Source organism: Myxine glutinosa, chromosome 2 (assembly GCF_964187855.1).
Source record: "Myxine glutinosa chromosome 2, kmMyxGlut1.1, whole genome shotgun sequence".
NCBI lineage: Eukaryota > Metazoa > Chordata > Myxini > Myxiniformes > Myxinidae > Myxine > Myxine glutinosa.
In genome coordinates this window covers 3649433-3674428 of record NC_136262.1, presented here as the reverse complement: position 1 = coordinate 3674428, position 24996 = coordinate 3649433, and the positions used below count along the sequence as shown (strand labels likewise).

At 40.7% G+C, this 24996-nt stretch overlaps 1 protein-coding gene across 1 annotated transcript in view; it reads right to left on the bottom strand.

The window, feature by feature from the left end:
* The window catches only part of LOC137422423 (phospholipid-transporting ATPase IC), a 283539-nt gene that overhangs the window by 197148 nt on the left and 61395 nt on the right, over positions 1 to 24996 (bottom strand). The window contains 1 exon segment of the mRNA XM_078772905.1: positions 5018 to 5109. Coding sequence (XP_078629031.1) covers positions 5018 to 5109 — 92 coding nt within the window.

Sequence of the window (24996 nt, the reverse complement as noted above, 5' to 3'; positions counted from 1 at the left end):
AGGGAACAGCGCATTAAAATACACTAAATAAAAGCTAACCAGAAACAGGACTTTGAGCACCAACAATGATACCACCGACATGTGATAACATCAAGCAGGCAGGTCCGTGAGGCCGTGCCCGGAGAGCAGTAATTAATGAGATTTGTCGAGCAACAAAGAGCTGATATTTGGCTGATAGGAGCAGGCACAGGCAGCGTCAGATGACGTCAGAGCCTTGAGTACAATGGAGGTGGAGGGCTGACATTTCCTCTCTCTGCTTCGGGATTTTCATAAAGAAAGGTGTCCCCGACATTTTCTCTCTTGGTTTTCTCTCTGCTTTGGGATCTTGAGGTGAACGGTCGCCGATAAGCCCTCTTGCGGTGGGACAGTCTCAACGAACGGTCAAAGGTTACGCGCTCTTGGCTGTGGGATTTAGTGGCGAACGGTCATACTCCGTTCCACCCTCTTGCATTGGAACATTGGTGCCGTGGTGCCGTGCAGTCAGTCAGGAGTTCATCGCGCTCTTGTGCTGAGAGACGTGGGTGCTGGTGAGGCGGACGACGCGGACGAGCGCGGCTGAGTAAACAAGGGCGCGCTGAGGCCTACTTCCCGCCAGCGCCTGTGCCCTGGACGATTCCCGACGGGGTTCAGGAGACGCTCAGACCTAAATACATAAAAACACACACACGCTTTATTTTCACTGGTTATTTGTTCCATTTGTGTGTTTTCGAGTCTGTTTGGGAACGTCCCATTTAGGAATCTTAGATTTGCCGGGTGTTATTTTGTTACCGGCATTTCTTCAATAAAGCCGGGATTTTTGTACATTTAAAATCTGCTGATAGGATTTGGCTAAATAAATAAATTATTTTGAATTTCGCATAATTGAATGTTGAATTTTCGCATTATTTTGAATAAGTTTGAATTAATTATCGCAGATTCGAGGATGTCCGGTGGGACACATGAAGGTAAGTTCGTGATTCTCCTTTCCCTCGCGTGTAAAGAACACTGTCATTTTTGACTGAATGCCTCAGAGTGTAAGCTCGTTCAGCTATCTGTTTCCTTGGAGGATTTTAATACCTAGGAACAGGACAATACTTTAGCAGAACAGATAACCATTAACACTGTGGCTCCATAAGCATATTTTTATTAATATTAATTAGTTATTATTTTATTAATAATTATAATTGTAATAATTTTATTAGTATTTTATTAATTTCACCATTGATTTTTATTCTGGACTAGCATTGAGCCATGGAAATTTCACATCATGTAAAACATGAATCCTCCCACCTCAAAGCCTCAACTGCCCTCTCCCTAGTGACTGTGGAACCTGCGGTGAAATTGTCATCTAAGTTACGACCCTGGTGTTATTCTACTCATTGCCACTAAGCGGCTCCTATGAAGCAACTGCCGTTCAGCGCAGAAGGTAGTTCTGTGCCATGTAATTCTATTGCATCTCCGGGCTTCTGTAGAATGGTAAGGATTCTGCATTGAGCACTGCATGCTCGCTTGAATAGATATCACCTGTATGTACCGGTATGTACCGGTATGTACCTGTAGTAATACTAATACTATGATCGCTGGTTCTCCCTTTAGATGCTGTCTGAGATCGATCACGTTTAAACTCTACTCTGAGACAATGTTGTATCTCTGATTATCACAACAATTAATCGTGATCCTCTCCTGACATCGTTCTGAATCGAGATGATGCCCACGCTCCTGCGACTACCCCTCCTCGGGGAAGAACGTCAAGCAGAGGACCCGCCGAGCCAGCTCTTGCCACGGAGCGCCAACTACCCTCGCTACCAGTCTGCCACGAAGAGACCGGATGCATTGGAACCCCTCAAGCATTACGTTCAAGAACTACGTCATCTGAGCACGAAATGCTCTCCTGAGGTCCGAACGCCGGAGCAGGTGACGAACTCCGGCAAGACGCCTGGAGAACGATGCTACTGGGAAACGTTCTGCAGCTGAAGCCCCGTCGGGTCGACGGACATGCTCGGAGCCGAAGGTACGAGTCTAGCTGTGACTGCCTCAGTTGCGGGCAACGCCAACGGCTTCTTATGAGAGAATCCTCCTGGATTGCTTTTCGAGATGCGATTGCTTCACGAGATGTGATTTTCCACGCGTGTGCTCACGACTCCCATGTCTGTCGCGCCTCATTCCGCCGGCGTACCCGACCAGCGCTGGACGGAATCCCTTCTATGCGCGAATCGCGCGCTGCACCCATTGCGGGCACTCCTCTGCGAGGTCGGCAATCCCGATTGCTGCTCGTCGGAATCCCTCCTATGTGCGACTACTCTGCGAGGCCTCCGTTCATCCCGAACACTCAGATGGGCATGACGCGTCCCGCCCAGCATTCTGATGTTCTGAATCGACAACACCACCCACAGCAAATCTCTGGCCTTACCTCCCCTTTCTTCTTCATGTCCTCAACCCCCAACCTCAACTCAGTCCCCTGCCCCCACCACAATCTCTCAGCCCACCCCACCCACAATTCTTTGCTACCCTCCCATTTTCTTCATCATTCCTAACAACATTACACAGGGATACACAAATGTCTTTGGTGTAAGAGGAGGCCATTCGGCCCGTTTCCTTTAATTTCGTTCTTTCTTATTGTCCATGTGAAACATGGAAAAATTTTCATCCACTGGACATTCAATTCGAAAAGGGTGCATCACATCCTTTTCACATTAGCATTAAAAATGTGAATCCAATTAAGCAGAAATTATACTCTAAAATTACAGCACAAGGTAAGTGAAGCATGAAGGTGAATACCTGGATGATTAAAACGTGCCTGTGTTGTTCCTGCATTGTTCCTGTTCTCGTTCTTTAAGAATAATGTTAAAAGTTAATACAAAACATTTGATTGACAATCTCGTAAGATGAAGGAATCGCATGATTCTTCAGTTAAAGTAAATTGAATTACATATATCACTTCACTTATATTACATATATCACAATTACATATATCATCACTTCCCGTCTGGACTACTGCAATAGCCTCCTTTATGGTTCACCCTCAACAATCACCAATAAACTCCAATACATTCAGAACTCCGCTGCCCGTCTACTCACCCATTCCCGGACCCGTGACCACATCACCCCCGTCCTTTACAAGCTTCACTGGCTCCCCATCTCCCAGAGAATCCAGTACAAAATCCTCCTCTTGACCTACAAAGCCCTCCATAACCTGGCCCCATCCTACCTGGCTGACCTCCTCTCCAGACACACTCCCACCCGCAACCTCCGCTCTGCTGGTACCAACCTCCTGACCCCCCCCATCCGGACCAAATTTAGATCCTGGGGGGACAGGGCCTTCTCCATCGCTGCTCCCACCCTCTGGAACTCGCTACCTCACACCATCAGAGACTCCTCCTCACTCACCACATTCAAAACATCACTCAAGACCCACCTGTTCAACACTGCATTCAACATTTAACCCACAGCATCTAACCCCTGACTATCTCCTCTCCTTCTCCCTCCTTTGTGCTTTGAATATTTCCCTATTGATTCTTCTTTTTTTGCAATTGTCTTTATGTTTTGCTATGCGTTATGTTTTGCACTCTGTCAAAGCGTCTTTGGGCTTCCTGAAAAGCGCTATATAAAATAAATGCATTATTATTATTATTATATAAAATAAAAACTGCTGGTTGAGTCATAAGTCCCAGGACACGGTTTTATCTGCTGATCCAAGATTTGTTTATACTACCAGCGTGGCCCATTAGTCCCAGTAGTAGTAATATATTACAATAATAACAGTAATACATAATAACAGGAGTGATAATAAAATATTAAAGTAATACAAAAATTACAATACCTCCTGAGACATCGAATGCATCCATCTGTATGACGTCTGCTGTTGTCACGGCCCAAGATAAAAAAAGAAAATTCTTAATTTCTTTTTTTCTTGTAATATATTATTATTACTCCTCTTATTATGTGTTACTGTTATTACTGTAATAATATTACTTCTTGCGCTTATAGCTCACCCTTGTAGATGGTATTAAATAAATCTTGCCAAAGCAGCTAAATCAGTGTCCTGGGACTTATGGCTCACCCTGTAAAACGGCACTCTTCAACGTCACAACATCGACCAATACACGTCCACCCATATTATTACATCATTATACATATTTGTCCCATAATCCAAAAACGAAAACTTGAAGCTCAAGTGATGGTGCGGACGACTGTCTGGTATTCATGTGTTAAGTTTCACAACAATTAGCCGGTGATAAAGGACGAGTAGCAAAAATAGCAAAAAGTTAAAGGATGGACAGACAGAAAGAAGGACAGACATCCGGACATCACGAACCATTTTATAAGTTTATCTTTTCGAGAGTCTAGGTGAGATGACCTTAAAACCACCAGAGCTGTGAAGAAAAACGCTAACACAACTGTCAGCGACATCGCCAACATCTTCCAGAGTGCAGGGTGAAGGTATCAATCTACCGTTTGCAGAAAAGTTCGACAGCAGAATTACAAAGGCTACACCGCAAGATGCAAACCTTTCATCAGCACCAAAAAATAGGAAGTAAAGAGGTGAGCCAGTTGAGTTATGGAGCAAAGTTTTATGAACAGATAAAACCAAGATAAACCTTTACCAAATCAATCAAACTCAGACTAAACAGCCCAGAGTGGACTTTGCATACCTCTCGGCCTCTAGGGTATCCCAGCAGCCCTCTGGGAAATTCAAATAACTGACAATACATAATGGAGGCTTGACTTCCTTGACTGTTTTATTGTTGTGCCCAAGGTGTTAGTTTTCTAAACATTGGCATGTCACATGGCCTTAAAGTAAATAAAACATTCCCAGTGGGGGAGAAGGGATGGGTTAAAATTAACCCCCCAACCCTAACATCAACACCAACAATAAAATACATTTTCATTCTGCATGAGGAAGAGCTTCATTATCTGATATCTACTAAATGTTAAACAGTATTAGGATTGTAGAAACAATTGGCATAACATCACATTCAAACCAAACATTATAACATGCTCAATTATCAGGTAAAGGTACAAGTATATAAAATCTTACCTTGTACAGGTTCTCCTTGAGGCAGTAATACTTTGTACGTTTGAATGAGTTGTTGTACATTCGGTCATTGGCCTTTATAATCCAACTCATTTCTGCAGAAAACATGTAAATGATTCATGTTAATAAGACCACAGGGTGATGCAACATGAGACATGTTAACGATCTGTGAGTTCAAGGTTTTAAATTCTCTCTTTAGAAGCACCTGTGTCGTTTCCACGTTTAAAATGTTACAGGTAAGGTTGAAAACATTTATGAAATAAATCAAGTTGTGAATAAATCAATAACCTGCATTTTGTAAGCATTTCAGGAGGCCAAGCTCACCTCAACATAACTTGGGCTAGGTCAAGGGGGGTTGATGATCCAAGGCTTTTGCGACCTGACTCAGACTTGACAAAACTGACTTGAGACTGGGACTGGGGTTTTGGTTTGTGGGGATTTGTGTCTGGGAACTTGGTGTCTGGGGACTAGGTGTCTGGGGACTAGGTGTCTGGGGACTAGGTGTCTGGGGACTAGGTGTCTGGGGACTTGGTGGGTGGGGACTTGGTGGGTGGGGACTTGGTGGGTGGGGACTTGGTGGGTGGGGACTTGGTGTGTGGGGACTTGGTGTCTGGGGACTTGGTGTCTGGGGACTTGGTGTCTGGGGACTTGGTGTCTGGGGACTTGGTGGGTGGGGACTTGGTGGGTGGGGACTTGGTGGGTGGGGACTTGGTGTGTGGGGACTTGGGACTTGCAACTTGTTTGTGACTTACTTGCGACTTCAGTTTAAAATGACGCATTCATGATGTTTGGGAAAATAATCTTTGAATAAACATCAGATTGAAACAGGTTTAAAATGAATGGTGAATGATTTTCAGTCGTAGCGGTGCGTGGTTCGGTCAGTAACGCCTTATACCTTATTTTCATGAAAATAACCCCTGGGCTATATCTTAAATTAGGTAGTCTAACTGAGGGTACACTCATGTGCGGGTTATACAGTATTTCACCATACGTCACGCGACATAACCCCATTGGGTCAAAGTTAAATGATCAAGGAGATACAAAAAGAGGCTGGTGTTTTTTGGAAAGCTTAATTGTAATTGCTTTAATTACAGTTATTTTGCATGTTTTACCTACGCATATACAGATAGTGGACAAAAAATGGAAACATCTGGGTAATGAGAAACACCAAAAGTATATTGAAAGAAACAGCTTCCACACAGGTGTGGGTTGTGGCCCATGTGTTAATTAAGCAACTAGCATCCCAGTATGCTTAGGGTCATGTATAGAAATGCTGTGCTGGCCTGGTTGCCTATAAATTGTGGCTCACATGGCTGCAAGAGGACACCTCGATGACTTTGAAAGAGGTGCGACTGTTGGGGCACGTTTGGCAGGAGCTTCATTGACAAAGACAGCTCAACGTGCTGGGGTTTCACAAGCAACGGTGTCTAAGGTGATGTCGGTGTGGAAATGTAACTCATTGGTTGGGACTGGTAACGGAGCAGGTAGTCGCAGGTGGTTCGTAAGAATTTCAGGAATGTATCCCGGAACATGGAACCTGGGAGTCCTTTTGTTCACCTTTATCACGACCCCGGGCTAACACACATTCCCAAACCCATACTATTGTTTTGGACATCGGGATGCAAAGAGGATGAAGGAACTCCCCAGCAGGGGGGGGGGGGGGGGGCGATTGTGGATGACCAAGGAGCTTCAGCGCACGGAGGATTAACATTTAGCGCACGGAGGATTAACTCGAGTGTGCCCATATAAACGAGAACACACTTTGAGTCGGGAGCACTTGTCACCAGAACCTCTGCCCAACGGAACGAACGAGTACGGAACGAGAAACAGCGCAAAGAGAGAGGACCGGCCAGAGAAGAAGAAGAACCAACGACTTGAATTAGCTATAATAGTCTTTATTGAATTGAAACAAGTGACTTAGTAATTATAATAAATCCTTACTTTGTAAAAACTGTCTTAGTCATTGGCGTCTTGTAATCTATTATTCCCGGACAACTTGGTGGCCCGTACGGGGATCAAGTGGACATCGCCAAGGTAAGCATGGCTTCTTGTGGATTGTCCATTATGATATACGAACCTGTGTATAGTTATTTTGTATGTATATGGAGAAAGTGGTGTTTGGGCTTCTCCACGCACTATTGGTGCAGGAGAGCCCTCAGAAGGAAGATATAGATGAGACCTTTTGGCTCCGGTGATGTGCTCGCGACACAGAGATCCATTTGAGTTGGTCTAGGGTGCTGGGTAGTGGAACACAAAGAACCATTGCTGAGCTGGTACTCCCGGGTGCTGTGGCTACTACCCAAAGAACCATTTTTTTGTATGCTTAAGATGTAACGATCTTAACGATCGTACGTTAAGATCCTACAAAACATCCTTTGTATCCTTTGTAGGTAACATCCTACAAAATGTCTGCTCGTTCTTTTTCCTTTGAGTCGTAATCCTGTTGAAATCTCATTACAAATGCAGAGGGTTAGTACGCTGGTAGTGATCGAGGTCCGTTTTTATCGATTTAGGAATAGTGAATGAGCGGACAAAGTCACGGATGGAACATCGACAAACGATTATAGCTATTATTCGTGTTTTTTCTAGCGATTTCTGTTAATACGGGTTTTTGCACTGTGTAAATAAATGCGCCAGTTCGATGCTGGTTATTAGAAGCCTTACCATGTACTAAGAGCAAGATCGTGCCATGAGTGCACCATGGGACGATCTGCTTCCAAGTCGTGTAAGGCCGGTACACTCGTTTACACTTACAAAAGTACCTTTGAGTTGCCCGCCCAAATGGTAGAGGACTCGCTTGGCGTGCGAGAAGACGGCGGGAAATGGAGATATATATATATATTTTTCTTCCAATTTGTGGTATCGCAACAAAACGGCTTATATCTTTGGAACAGCTAGTTGGATTTAGACAAATTAAACGGAATTGTGTAGGACGAAAGCCGTGGGTCCAAGGTAAGAAAGAAAAAAAAAAAGGGTGGAGGACAGGAAAAAAAACATTTTTTTTCGTCAATTTTTTCCTGCCATTTTTATAACACCTAAAAATCGTTCGACCAACATATAAATTAATGACAGACAACGCCATCTCATGCCGGTCCAGAATCATTATGAAAGATGGCGATTGGATGAAAATTGCATACCGACGCCCCGAGGGTAAAAACCGAACATTGTCCCTCATCGTCCCTCACTTCCATGTCGGCTACCTATGCTCCCTCCCTAAACCCCCCCCCTCCCCCTCCCTCTCTCTCTCTCTCTCTCTGTCTCTCGCTGTCTCTCCCCCCTCTCTTCCAACGTTTTGGGAACATTCAAATGTTGGGTTTTGCTGACGTTTCCACAACGTTGTTTCAACGTTTTTCACATTACTTTCCTGCAACATTGAAATAATGTTGTTGTAAAACGTTTCAAAATCGCTACAACGTTTCACTTTCGTTGTTGCAACGTTTTGCTCCAACGTTTTGGGAACATTCAAATGTTGGGTTTTGCTGACGTTTCCACAACGTTGTTTCAACGTTTTTCACATTACTTTCCTGCAACATTGAAATAATGTTGTTGTAAAACGTTTCCACAACGTCGCTACAACGTTTCACTTTCGTTGTTGCAACGTTTTGCTCCAACGTTTTGGGAACATTCAAATGTTGGGTTTTGCTGACGTTTCCACAACGTTGTTTCAACGTTTTTCACATTACTTTCCTGCAACATTGAAATAATGTTGTTGTAAAACGTTTCCACAACGTCGCTACAACGTTCCACTTTCGTTGTTGCAACGTTTTGCTCCAACGTTTTGGGAACACTCAAATGTTAAGTGAATCGGATGAGAATTCACGAGTTATTTAATTATTAGCGATTAATAAAGTACTTATTTAATTAATTACATTTCTTTCTCTTCTGACCATTACTTGCAGATTGGTTATGCTATGAGCCAATTGATTAAGAAAGGAAAAAACGTTCTGTGGTGGCCATGTTGGATTTCTTGAAAACCTTTAAAATGCATCCCTGCGTTCATTTTTCGATCGATTGAGGTGAAATTTTGAACAATAGGATCAGGGAGGGAAGAAATGGGAAATTTGAGGTATTAAAGTTACGGAACTCAAAAGTGCGGGCACACCCTAGTAATGACAAAAGCCATAAAATTCATTTTATTAGGATTTGTCAAAGGAAATGGAAGTTATATCTTTGGAAAAATTTGTTCAATTCGTGTTCAAATGATCAATGTTTATCACAAGTTATGATAAATTAATGGAATTAATGCTCCAAATTAATGGAATGAAATGTAAATCTTGAACCAGATGGACAACTGGCCTCACTGAAGGAAGAGTGGAATTACGTGATATTTATATTATTTTTAATGAATGGTGTTGATGTTTTATAAGGTGGATGAAAAGGGAAGGAAACGGTGCCCTGGGGGCATGCACCTGCTACATATACATGCACCTGTTCCATAGCTACTATCTGTACTGTTACAGATGAGAAGTACAATGATATTGTAATCATTGCTGAAATGTCACAAATTTATTTTTTCAGATTGTAGTTTATTTGAGGTCAAATGGGATTAATGTGTATGTTAGGAACATTTTGAAAAGAAATATGGATATATGGCATTACTAAAAAAGAAACCAAGCAATTGAGAGTTCTTGGGTTAATGGGATATAAATAAATGCATCTACAAATTGATGGTTTAATGACATTATAGGGTTCCAATGCAGAATGATTGCACGAACTTGAGAAAGAACTTTCAAGCCCTATGGGATAAATTGTGTATTACAAACAATGGAGTTTCAAAATTTAGCATGCTGGAAGGAATTTTACAGTCCCATTTCAGGACCCAATGAACTGTTTAATATCTGCCATCAATTTTGGCTGTCTCACGAATGAAGGATGAGTTGCCTTTAGTGGTTGCAAAGATAATTTGTGGAGACCAGGCAAAATTGGGAATATATGTCAGATATGACCCTAGTATAGAACAGTGATTCGTCAATTAGCATGAGGTAGGGATCAGAGGTGACGACCGATGATCTTCCATCTCAGTCAATGGATGGATCTATCCTGACATCATTGGGGAGGGGGCGTATACAGGGAGTCATCTAGAGTGATTAATTTGATTTGAATGAATGATTCATGATATGAATGAATAAATGAATGAAATTGAATAGTTGAATTGATTTAATTGAATAAATTGATTGAATGATTGATGAGGATGCGGTCTCAAGAAATAAGCTTTGATATCTTTGTGAGATATTATCAATGTGAAGACAACCTTGGAAAATTGAGCAAGATGGTGAGTCTATATATAGATATATATATATATATGTGCGGTTACCATTGTGTGATTTTCCCTTTGACAGAGCGAGATACCTGTGGATCCACCCATTTCATACTGACCCATTTGGCTCATCTAATGATCTGTGAGATTGGGTTGTGCAAAAGCCACAGGTGAGAGAGATTCTCTGGAAATCACCGTGTGAACAGGTGGAGAGATCCTTCCTGGAAGTACGAGTGAAGCTTTAGAGGAACCTGGAACAAGTTACAACACATCCAACGCTACTTTGATAAAAGGTGGAACAAACTCCAGTAGATTTTATTTATAGTACATATAGTACAGGTGTGTACAGGTGCATTCCAAAGCGCAGATCCTAGTAATCTACCTGGTACATTGAGTGAATATTGAGTGTTATTCACATACAGGCAGAATGGGAAATGGAGCCTGCAAGAATACACAAAGACAACCAGAGATTCCACAAAAAGGTACTTGTACATATTATATGTACGACCGCTACGGTGAAGAGGCTATTAGAGAGGTTGAAAATTGGTATTTCTGGACAAAGGGACATGCTAAGGAGTTTCCAAGAGATGGTACATTTGACCGAAGTCGATTGGAAAGATTAGGACAAAAATTGAGAGCCAGGAAGAGACAGAATCTAACAGTAGACTGGCCTGCATTCCATCTTTGGGATGGTGAATCCAAACAATGGGAACAGCAAGAACGGATAACGGACCTAGAACGCAAAATAAAAAGGATACAGGATACAGTGGAGGAGATAAGTGCACAACTACCCCCGAAAATAGGAGTAGAAGTGACAGTTGTCCCATTTGATTCCCATTTGTCTCCCCAAAAAGGACGGTACAGAGAATTTTTTCGTGTTTCAAGAGATAACGAGAGATTGCAGTGGCAACTCAGGGATGTAGAGATGCAGCCCAGCAATACAAGTGCACAGGTGCACAGACCAGGCAACGACAGAAACCGGTGTTTCGAGTGTGGAAAGATGGGACACTGGAGAAGAAGATGTCCGTATGTCAACAGGAAGACAAGTTCATGGGGCAAACCAAGATCAAGGGAACCAGTGCTTACCAGTACCTCAGACAATGATTAGGCCTTCATTGCTGCAAATCCCAAATGATGATTGGCCTCAACAGATTCGATTACTGGACAAACATGAATAACTGTCGATGATTCTTGTGTCTGAAAAGTTTTCGGAGCAAGAATGATTCATTTTTTCTTTTGCTTGTTAACAAATTAATAATTAATTGATCAAATGCCAAAATTGGATCTTCTATTTTGGGCACAGCAATTTTAAATTTACAAAGTTTGGAACAATTGCGTTGCAAATTTTTTGAAACCAAGTGACAAGTCACATGAACATATGTCACCCACAGGGTGAACCGTATCTTGCCATTTGACCTTGACCTTAATAATTTCGTATGGTGAATAGTATGTCTTCATGACCAACGCACATGAAATATTGAAAGATTTTGATGAGAACTGAGGAAATAATTTTTTCATGAAAATTCCGTTTTTTCGTCATGACGTCATCAAATGACGTCATAGCGTCAAACTGTTTACAGATCTGGGAAGCACTCATCAAGGGCATTCATATGAGGTATTACTCGATATGGTACCTACGATTTCAAAATTTGACCTTGGGGTCAATAATTTTCGACCTCCAGCGCTAACCATGAAGGTCAAGGCCGATCGCCACCAAAAACTAATCAGCTGAGCGCCGGACCATATACTAGATTCCCATGAAGTTTGGAGACGATCCGATCAAAGTTACTCAAAAAATTAGTGTTTCGTCGACCTCCATGATTGGCCGCAAAGTGACCTTGACCTTTGACCTTGACCTTCATAATTTTGTGTGCTAAAGGGTATCTCTAAAAGACTCTGATATTCGAACTTACAAGAGTTTCCAAAGGGAACTGTGCTCTACAGAGTGACCTAAACAATGCGAACTAAAGCAATACAATATACATGAAAAGTGCAGTTTTTTCGTCATAACGCCGTCAAATGACGTCACATTGTCAAACTAGTTATATGTTTGGAAAGCACTCAACAAGGGCTTCAATTTGAGGTACTACTCGATATGGTAACTGAAACTTGAAAATTTTACCTTTTGGTCAAAATTGAATGACCTTCAAAATGACCTTGAAGGTCAAGGCCGATCGACACCAAAAACTAATCAGCTGAGCGCCATACCACACCCTATATACCCACCAAGTTTGGAGATCATAAGATCAAAGTTACTCAAAAAATAAGGGTTTCGTAATTTGACCTTGGGGTCAATAATTTTCGACCTCCAGCGCTAACCATGAAGGTCAAGGCCGATCGCCACCAAAAACTAATCAGCTGAGCGCCGGACCATATACTAGATTCCCATGAAGTTTGGAGACGATCCGATCAAAGTTACTCAAAAAATAAGGGTTTCGTTGACCTCCATGATTGACCGCAAAGTGACCTTGACCTTTGACCTTGACCTTCAAAATTTTGTGTGCTGAAGGGTATCTCTATAGGACTCTGATATGCGAAGTTACAGGAGTTTCCAATAATAACTGTGGTCTACAGAGTGATCTAAACGTGAAAAATTTTACCTTTTGGTCAAAATTGAATGACCTTCAAAATGACCTTGAAGGTCAAGGCCGATCGACACCAAAAACTAATCAACTGAGCGCCATACCACACCCTATATACCCACCAAGTTTGGAGATCATAAGATCAAAGTTACTCAAAAAATAAGGGTTTCGTAATTTGACCTTGGGGTCAATAATTTTCGACCTCCAGCGCTAACCATGAAGGTCAAGGCCGATCGCCACCAAAAACTAATCAGCTGAGCGCCGGACCATATACTAGATTCCCATGAAGTTTGGAGACGATCCGATCAAAGTTACTCAAAAAATAAGGGTTTCGTTGACCTCCATGATTGACTGCAAAGTGACCTTGACCTTTGACCTTGACCTTCAAAATTTTGTGTGCTGAAGGGTATCTCTATAGGACTCTGATATGCGAAGTTACAGGAGTTTCCAATAATAACTGTGGTCTACAGAGTGATCTAAACGTGAAAAAAAAATGATTAACCACAAACAAAAAAACAAAAAAACAAATAAAAACATATGTCACCCACAGGGTGAACCGTATCTTGCCAAAATGTGAACATGAGTGACTTGCTTCAGGTCACACTGAGGTGAACAGAACTGCTATCCACTAGAAGCGACTCTTTGAGGAATGTCTGCCCACGAGATATTGAAAGATTTTGATGAGAACTGAGGAAATAATTGTTTCATGAAAATTCCGTTTTTTCGTCATGACGTCATCAAATGACGTCATAGCGTCAAACTGTTTACAGATCTGGGAAGCACTCATCAAGGGCATTCATATGAGGTATTACTCGATATGGTACCTACGATTTCAAAATTTGACCTTGGGGTCAATAATTTTCGACCTCCAGCGCTAACCATGAAGGTCAAGGCCGATCGCCACCAAAAACGAATCAGCTGAGCGCCGGACCATATACTAGATTCCCATGAAGTTTGGAGACGATCCGATCAAAGTTACTCAAAAAATAAGGATTTCAACATTTGACCTTGGGGTCAATAATTTTCGACCTCCAGCGCTAACCATGAAGGTCAAGGCCGATCGCCACCAAAAACTAATCAGCTGAGCGCCGGACCATATACTAGATTCCCATGAAGTTTGGAGACGATCCGATCAAAGTTACTCAAAAAATAAGGGTTTCAACATTTGACCTTGGGGTCAATAATTTTCGACCTCCAGCGCTAACCATGAAGGTCAAGGCCGATCGCCACCAAAAACTAATCAGCTGAGCGCCGGACCATATACTAGATTCCCATGAAGTTTGGAGACGATCCGATCAAAGTTACTCAAAAAATAAGGGTTTCGTCGACCTCCATGATTGACCACAAAGTGACCTTGACCTTTGACCTTGACCTTCAAAATTTTGTGTGCTGAAGGGTATCTCTATAGGACTCTGATATGCGAAGTTACAGGAGTTTCCAATAATAACTGTGGTCTACAGAGTGATCTAAACGTGAAAAAAAATGATTAACCACAAACAAAAAAACAAAAAAACAAACAAAAAAACAAACATACAAGCTGACTAATACATCTTGCAAAAACTTCGTTTTGGCAAGATAACAAACATACAAGCTGACTAATACATCTTGCAAAAACTTCGTTTTGGCAAGATAATAAAACTCACCCACAGGGTGGTGAACCGTATCTTGCCTTGACAAATTGACCGCAAAGTGACCTTGACCTTCAAAATTTTGTGTGCTAAAGGGTATCTCTAAAAGACTCTGATATGCGAACTTACAAGAGTTTCCAGAAGGGAACTGTGCTCTACAGAGTGACCTAAACAATGCGAACTAAAGCAATACAATATACATGAAAAGTGCAGTTTTTTCGTCATAACGCCGTCAAATGACGTCACATTGTCAAACTAGTTATATGTTTGGAAAGCACTCAACAAGGGCTTCAATTTGAGGTACTACTCGATATGGTAACTGAAACTTGAAAATTTTACCTTTTGGTCAAAATTGAATGACCTTCAAAATGACCTTGAAGGTCAAGGCCGATCGACACCAAAAACTAATCAACTGAGCGCCATACCACACCCTATATACCCACCAAGTTTGGAGATCATAAGATCAAAGTTACTCAAAAAATAAGGGTTTCGTAATTTGACCTTGGGGTCAATAATTTTCGACCTCCAGCGCTAACCATGAAGGTCAAGGCCGATCGCCACCAAAAACGAATCAGCTGAGCGCCGAACCATATACTAGATTCCCATGAAGTTTGGAGACGATCCGATCAAAGTTACTCAAAAAATTAGTGTTTCATCGACCTCCATGATTGACCACAAAGTGACCTTGACCTTTGACCTTGACCTTCAAAATTTTGTGTGCTGAAGGGTATCTCTATAGGACTCTGATATGCGAAGTTACAGGAGTTTCCAATGACTCGATATGGTAACTGAAACTTGAAAATTTTACCTTTTGGTCAAAATTGAATGACCTTCAAAATGACCTTGAAGGTCAAGGCCGATCGACACCAAAAACTAATCAACTGAGCGCCATACGACACCCTATATACCCACCAAGTTTGGAGATCATAAGATCAAAGTTACTCAAAAAATAAGGGTTTCGTAATTTGACCTTGGGGTCAATAATTTTCGACCTCCAGCGCTAACCATGAAGGTCAAGGCCGATCGCCACCAAAAACTAATCAGCTGAGCTCCGGACCATATAATAGATTCCCATGAAGTTTGGAGACGATCCGATCAAAGTTACTCAAAAAATAAGGGTTTCGTCGACCTCCATGATTGACCACAAAGTGACCTTGACCTTTGACCTTGACCTTCAAAATTTTGTGTGCTGAAGGGTATCTCTATAGGACTCTGATATGCGAAGTTACAGGAGTTTCCAATAATAACTGTGGTCTACAGAGTGATCTAAACGTGAAAAAAAATGATTAACCACAAACAAAAAAACAAATAAACATATGTCACCCACAGGGTGAACCGTATCTTGCCAAAATGTGAACATGAGTGACTTGCTTCAGGTCACACTGAGGTGAACACCTCCATGATTGGCCGCAAAGTGACCTTGACCTTTGACCTTGACCTTCATAATTTTGTGTGCTAAAGGGTATCTCTAAAAGACTCTGATATGCGAACTTACAAGAGTTTCCAAAGGGAACTGTGCTCTACAGAGTGACCTAAACAATGCGAACTAAAGCAATACAATATACATGAAAAGTGCAGTTTTTTCGTCATAACGCCGTCAAATGACGTCACATTGTCAAACTAGTTATATGTTTGGAAAGCACTCAACAAGGGCTTCAATTTGAGGTACTACTCGATATGGTAACTGAAACTTGAAAATTTTACCTTTTGGTCAAAATTGAATGACCTTCAAAATGACCTTGAAGGTCAAGGCCGATCGACACCAAAAACTAATCAACTGAGCGCCATACCACACCCTATATACCCACCAAGTTTGGAGATCATAAGATCAAAGTTACTCAAAAAATAAGGGTTTCGTAATTTGACCTTGGGGTCAATAATTTTCGACCTCCAGCGCTAACCATGAAGGTCAAGGCCGATCGCCACCAAAAACTAATCAGCTGAGCGCCGGACCATATACTAGATTCCCATGAAGTTTGGAGACGATCCGATCAAAGTTACTCAAAAAATTAGTGTTTCGTCGACCTCCATGATTGGCCGCAAAGTGACCTTGACCTTTGACCTTGACCTTCATAATTTTGTGTGCTAAAGGGTATCTCTAAAAGACTCTGATATGCGAACTTACAAGAGTTTCCAAAGGGAACTGTGCTCTACAGAGTGACCTAAACAATGCGAACTAAAGCAATACAATATACATGAAAAGTGCAGTTTTTTCGTCATAACGCCGTCAAATGACGTCACATTGTCAAACTAGTTATATGTTTGGAAAGCACTCAACAAGGGCTTCAATTTGAGGTACTACTCGATATGGTAACTGAAACTTGAAAATTTTACCTTTTGGTCAAAATTGAATGACCTTCAAAATGACCTTGAAGGTCAAGGCCGATCGACACCAAAAACTAATCAACTGAGCGCCATACCACACGCTATATACCCACCAAGTTTGGAGATCATAAGATCAAAGTTACTCAAAAAATAAGGGTTTCGTTGACCTCCATGATTGACCGCAAAGTGACCTTGACCTTTGACCTTGACCTTCAAAATTTTGTGTGCTGAAGGGTATCTCTATAGGACTCTGATATGCGAAGTTACAGGAGTTTCCAATAATAACTGTGGTCTACAGAGTGATCTAAACGTGAAAAAAAATGATTAACCACAAACAAAAAAACAAAATGAACATATGTCACCCACAGGGTGAACCGTATCTTGCCAAAATGTGAACATGAGTGACTTGCTTCAGGTCACACTGAGGTGAACTGAGGTGAACACTGAGGTGAATATTTGAAAATTTTCGATATATTTTCGACCTCAGCACTAACCATGAACGTCAAGGCCGTTCGCCACCAAAAACTGATCAGCTGTGCACTAGACCATATACTACAATATTGTAAAGTTTCGAGCTGATTCGACTAACAATACTCCAAACATAAGGGTTTAGTTGACCTCCATGATTGGCCGCAAAGTGACCTTGACCTTTGACCTTGACCTTCATAATTTTGTGTGCTAAAGGGTATCTCTAAAAGACTCTGATATGCGAACTTACAAGAGTTTCCAAAGGGAACTGTGCTCTACAGAGTGACCTAAACAATGCGAACTAAAGCAATACAATATACATGAAAAGTGCAGTTTTTTCGTCATAACGCCGTCAAATGACGTCACATTGTCAAACTAGTTATATGTTTGGAAAGCACTCAACAAGGGCTTCAATTTGAGGTACTACTCGATATGGTAACTGAAACTTGAAAATTTTACCTTTTGGTCAAAATTGAATGACCTTCAAAATGACCTTGAAGGTCAAGGCCGATCGACACCAAAAACTAATCAACTGAGCGCCATACCACACCCTATATACCCACCAAGTTTGGAGATCATAAGATCAAAGTTACTCAAAAAATAAGGGTTTCGTTGACCTCCATGATTGACCGCAAAGTGACCTTGACCTTTGACCTTGACCTTCAAAATTTTGTGTGCTGAAGGGTATCTCTATAGGACTCTGATATGCGAAGTTACAGGAGTTTCCAATAATAACTGTGGTCTACAGAGTGATCTAAACGTGAAAAAAAATGATTAACCACAAACAAAAAAACAAAATGAACATATGTCACCCACAGGGTGAACCGTATCTTGCCAAAATGTGAACATGAGTGACTTGCTTCAGGTCACACTGAGGTGAACTGAGGTGAACACTGAGGTGAATATTTGAAAATTTTCGATATATTTTCGACCTCAGCACTAACCATGAACGTCAAGGCCGTTCGCCACCAAAAACTGATCAGCTGTGCACTAGACCATATACTACAATATTGTAAAGTTTCGAGCTGATTCGACTAACAATACTCCAAACATAAGGGTTTAGTTGACCTCCATGATTGGCCGCAAAGTGACCTTGACCTTTGACCTTGACCTTCATAATTTTGTGTGCTAAAGGGTATCTCTAAAAGACTCTGATATGCGAACTTACAAGAGTTTCCAAAGGGAACTGTGCTCTACAGAGTGACCTAAACAATGCGAACTAAAGCAATACAATATACATGAAAAGTGCAGTTTTTTCGTCATAACGCCGTCAAATGACGTCACATTGTCAAACTAGTTATATGTTTGGAAAGCACTCAACAAGGGCTTCAATTTGAGGTACTACTCGATATGGTAACTGAAACTTGAAAATTTTACCTTTTGGTCAAAATTGAATGACCTTCAAAATGACCTTGAAGGTCAAGGCCGATCGACACCAAAAACTAATCAACTGAGCGCCATACCACACCCTATATACCCACCAAGTTTGGAGATCATAAGATCAAAGTTACTCAAAAAATAAGGGTTTCGTTGACCTCCATGATTGACCGCAAAGTGACCTTGACCTTTGACCTTGACCTTAATAATTTCGTATGGTGAATAGTATGTCTTCATGACCAACGCACATGAAATATTGAAAGATTTTGATGAGAACTGAGGAAATAATTTTTTCATGAAAATTCCGTTTTTTCGTCATGACGTCATCAAATGACGTCATAGCGTCAAACTGTTTACAGATCTGGGAAGCACTCATCAAGGGCATTCATATGAGGTATTACTCGATATGGTACCTACGATTTCAAAATTTGACCTTGGGGTCAATAATTTTCGACCTCCAGCGATAACCATGAAGGTCAAGGCCGATCGCCACCAAAAACTAATCAGCTGAGCGCCGGACCATATACTAGATTCCCATGAAGTTTGGAGACGATCCGATCAAAGTTACTCAAAAAATAAGGATTTCAACATTTGACCTTGGGGTCAATAATTTTCGACCTCCAGCGCTAACCATGAAGGTCAAGGCCGATCGCCACCAAAAACTAATCAGCTGAGCGCCGGACCATATACTAGATTCCCATGAAGTTTGGAGACGATCCGATCAAAGTTACTCAAAAAATAAGGGTTTCGTCGACCTCCATGATTGACCACAAAGTGACCTTGACCTTTGACCTTGACCTTCAAAATTTTGTGTGCTGAAGGGTATCTCTATAGGACTCTGATATGCGAAGTTACATGCGAAGATATGCGAAGATATGGTACCTACGATTTCAACATTTGACCTTGGGGTCAATAATTTTCGACCTCCAGCGCTAACCATGAAGGTCAAGGCCGATCGCCACCAAAAACTAATCAGCTGAGCGCCGGACCATATACTAGATTCCCATGAAGTTTGGAGACGATCCGATCAAAGTTACTCAAAAAATAAGGGTTTCAACATTTGACCTTGGGGTCAATAATTTTCGACCTCCAGCGCTAACCATGAAGGTCAAGGCCGATCGCCACCAAAAACTAATCAGCTGAGCGCCGGACCATATACTAGATTCCCATGAAGTTTGGAGACGATCCGATCAAAGTTACTCAAAAAAGAAGGGTTTCGTCGACCTCCATGATTGACCACAAAGTGACCTTGACCTTTGACCTTGACCTTCAAAATTTTGTGTGCTGAAGGGTATCTCTATAGGACTCTGATATGCGAAGTTACAGGAGTTTCCAATAATAACTGTGGTCTACAGAGTGATCTAAACGTGAAAAAAAATGATTAACCACAAACAAAAAAACAAAAAAACAAACAAAAAAACAAACAAAAAAACAAACATACAAGCTGACTAATACATTTTGCAAAAACTTCGTTTTGGCAAGATAACAAACATACAAGCTGACTGATACATCTTGCAAAAACTTCGTTTTGGCAAGATAATGATGATCAGGTGGGAATTTCGGACTATTGTCCCGCATGATCGATAGGTCAGTGGTCGACTGACATGTAAATGGGCGTGTAGTCAAATTTGGATAAATTATTGTGGGAACTGAAAGGGTAATTTCAATGTGACATCATAGGGGTTTTCTAAGAATAAACTTTTTGGTCCATTTGTGTATTAGCATTTATAAAATTGAAGGACAAATTTTATGAAATTGAAATAAAAAACTGACACCCATCCTGATCTGTAAATAATGGTTCCAACGCAAACAAATATGCATAATGCATGCGTGTGTGTGTGTTTTGTGTATCAATGTTTGTGTTTGTTGTTGTTGTTTTGTGTATCAATCTTACAAGATTGTTGACACCGACAGTGTGCCTTGTCTGAAAATAGATAGTTCCATGTGGATGGGATCGCATATCGAGAGAATTCGTAAAATAAAAAATATATAAATATAATTTGATTATGAAAATTATCACTTTTGTCAAGGAAGATGGAGAATAAAGATTTGATTTGCTGAGTTATGAGCAGCCATTCATTGATAGTAAAATTGGGAGTTGTCTTGGGATTCCATTTTGACAGAATTTATATGAGAATCAAAGCTATTTATGGATATGAGCTTCATAAAAAATGTGGGAGTACAAAATTAGCCAAATTTTCGAGAGGTCTTACACTGACTTCCCAGAGTACTCTGCTCACGGATTTTATATATATATAAACTTGAATTTGATCAGAATATAAATTGTGCTGTATGTATGGATGTGTATTAGGCATAGATGATATGGGAAAATAGTAAAGAAAATTTTGCTGGTTTGAACTATTGTGGGTTTTCAGTTCTGGAGTTCAAACAAAGTCACTGGTTAACAGATGAGAAAGGACAGTAAATAAATTCTTCGATGCTGGGTAAATTAAGCACGATATTACTAAGACTTATAAGCGCGATTGTTCTTCCTTACAGCAGTGGAAAATTATTGAAAAAAAAATTAGATCCAACATAATGAATCTATAAATGAATGTGATAGGGATAATATCCTCAATTTGTACTAATTATTTGATTGTGGGTAAAGGAATTAATTTATCATAGTGGATTGTTAACAGCAGCCTGAAAATGTCCTGAGAGTGCATCCATGTAATCAGAAATCCCAGAGTTGTTTTTTACAAACAAAATTTTGGTAGAGGTCTTGTGTGGACGAGCACTTGCTTGGTAGATAAAAAACGGTACTGCATGCTGGCAGCCATTTTTGCGGCCAGTTAGGCCAAACAAACTGAGAGGAAATTGTAGTTAAAATACGTAATTTACACATGGCTATTTGTAAAAAAGGAAATTTGTTGAGATGGGAAACATTTTTCGAAGGTTTATTAAAGTGTAATAATATGACATTTGGCAAGGCAAACTATTGGATGGGAAAATTAGATCTGGTTATATAATAAATTTATTGACCCCTTGAAGTTAATTCTTCGAATCATTGTTTCACTGGCATTTTGAGTTCACATTGGAAATAGTTTGGTAGAAACCTTTGGTTAAAACCTTTGGTTGCGGTATATGGGAATGAACTGATAAACCATAGGAGATTGATAAGAATAGAAACAAAAAATGGACCCAAAATAGAAAGTTGGATTCAAGCCTCTCATTGCAAACGAGCACATGGGGCAAGGGAGGACGGTCCCACAGAAAATGAGGCTGCACCTAGCAGCCCAGCAGAACATTCAGTGGCAGATAAATGATAGTCGTGATTTACAGTCATTTGAATTACATTTTAACACCCCTTGCATTGATAAACATTACATTTTCAACATGTGATATTCCTACTTGGGATAGTGACATTTATTTGCCTACATGACATACAATTACCTACTGATATTAATACAGCATGAGTGATAATGTATCACAACTACACTCATGATTAAGGGATTTAGTTCGACCCCGGGAGATAGGGGGATCAGAGTAAGACAAATAATCTGATTTATGTTACATATTAAGGGATTTTCTTTATTTACCTGTTAGGAAGCTTGTTAGTTTGGTATATAATGTTGAATGTCATTGACATATAATTATGTTATAGGTATGAACATATACAAGGGGTAGCTCACATGTTTTACAGATGGCTACAGGTGGGACAAAGGGAAAGACCTTATCAAGACAAGCCGACAAATCAGGGGAAAACAGAGACTTCTACTTCGGATACTCCTTGAAAATGGTGATATTCATCCTAGGAATGAGTTCTCTAGTAGTGGGGACTCTGTGTTGCATGCATTATTTCGGGGTAATAAGAGAACAAACCGCAACATTGATGGCCGACATACAGATATATGATTATGCGGGACGACATAAGCAAAAGAGAAGTTTGATGGAAGATAGGGACACACCTTTAGAACCCGATGGATTACATGGGATTAATACTTTTTTACATTTAGCCCACACAAGGGCTGATATAGCAAATGAAAGTAATTGTTGGATATGCACACAAATGCCGCATTCTAGTGAGAACGGAGTACCATTGGAGGCAGTTCCTTTTGGTTGGGATGAATTATGTAGTCGCTTCCCAAAGAGGTTGGTAGCAACAATACGACCTGATTTACCAATGTCGATGATGCTAGGGGATGCTAGTTGGGAAAAAGGGGGATATCAATGTGAGGAATTTGCAGACAGTTATAGGCCTAAATATGACAATGAAGTTATGCCCCCTTACGTAACTATTCAACAACAAATGAAAGGGCTCCTATGTTTCATCCGACATCGAACCACAGAGAATAATAAGTTGATGGGAAACTCCACCTGCCACCATTATAGTTACGAGTTGGGCTATATGAGATTGCTTGTCCCAGTAAAGGACACTAGCTTAAAGATGATATCTTTGTATTGGGAAGGAACTTGGATGTCAGATACTACATGGACCTATAATAATACATATTTTATATGTGGACACAAGGCGTATGCGTATCTCCCACTGACATGGTCAGGATCATGTTTTCTTGGGTTTGTGCTTCCACACATGCGCTTGTTAACAAAGTCACCAACGCATATCCTGCACTCTAGGCAGAAAAGAACTATTAGCATGGGGGAATGGGTTGGAATGGTAATATTTCCATTTTATGGAACCTGGAAGGCAGGGCGAGAACTTAGGCACATGGCATTGGCTATGGAGAAGTTGGCAAATAAAACAGCTAGTGGATTGGAAAAACTTACGAGAGAGCTGGCATTACAAAATCGTATGGCATTAGATATGCTGTTAGCAGAAAAAGGAGGTACATGTGCAGTCATTGGTACAGATTGTTGTACGTACATACCTGATGATTCAGAAGAAATTTATAACATAGCCGATACAATCAGACAAGAGGGAGCAAGATACCACGATTATATAAAAGAGGGTGCCTTTGCATGGTTGGGAAACACATTTGGAGGAGTGGCAGCTAAGATACTCCAATATTTGTTTGTTGGTTTAGTAGTTATATTGGCAATTGTTTTAGTGGTGGCTTGCTTGAAAGCCTTAGTGACGGTGTGTTTGAATAAGGTAACCAACAACACGATGATAATGCATAAAGTGACGAATGAGGAAAGAAATGTGGAACCACAAGAGGAAGACTTTTATGGCGACATAAATACTGAGATTAAAAGATTAAATCAAGTGATGTTGCAAATGAATACAGTAGAATTAAGATAATGACATAACGACAATGGGATGAGTTGTGTCAATTACAAGATCAGTGAACTAATATCACCACGAGTGACACACTGTTAGTAAAAAAAAAAAAAAAAAAAAAAAGAAGTGGGGAGAAATTATGATAAATAATACATTATGCTTAATTTGTTGGTTTGGAAAAATTTGTTGGGAATTAGATATTCCTGTTTGTGATTGTAATCATATGCAATTTATTTTCTTTGAGTAGTGCTAAAATACCTGCATGAGTTAATTTTTGAACTATATTAACTGGAAAGCAATTGTGGATGTTATTCTTAGTTTAGTAGTGAAATACATACCTGATTGAATATTATTTGTGTGACGCATATAAATGAATATAACTTTTTGAATGTTTTAAGGAAAAACAACAAATTGTTGAATGTGAAACTGTCGGAAGATATACATGATTATGCTGATTTCATGGTAAGATGTACCCTATCTGATTCAGTGTGTGTGGAAAGCAGATTCAGATGTGACTGAGCATAAGGATAAGACGAGATCACATTTGAAGGGGGTGCTAACGGAATTGGGAAGAAGTTCGAGAAAGAAAATTTGTGGCTAAAAATGAAGTTAGTCGTGGCATACACCCTCTTTCTCAAAGAATGATGAAGACATTCACCTGTATAACTTGGAGATGAATGCTTACCTTCACCAAGGAAATTTATGTGACCATTTGCCTGGATCACACTGCAACATATGAAAGAAAGGCGATCACTTACTCTTGTTTGAAGGCTTCGAACATTCATCACATCAGAAGTTGCAGGACAACGACATTTTACCTGCAACCTCTGCGAAATGCGGGGACATATGTTATTACTTCACCAACTTCCGGGGAGCCAGCATGGAGCTGCAAACCAATGGCTGTGTCTTTTCACAACAGCTGTGCACGATTCTGCAGGCCGCTCCTGGTATGGACCATGGATGACCTGAACACCATGGTCCCAACATCATTGTGGATGCATCCAGCATCCCTGTTCCACATCTTGCTGGCCAATCAACGTCACACCAATACTTGCTGCCCACTCATAATGAGGGAGGAGGCAAGTCGACTACAACTGGGCGAAGGCCTTGTTCAGGAATTACTATGGTTTACAGCAAGAGTGGCAAGAATGCTACATGGAGAG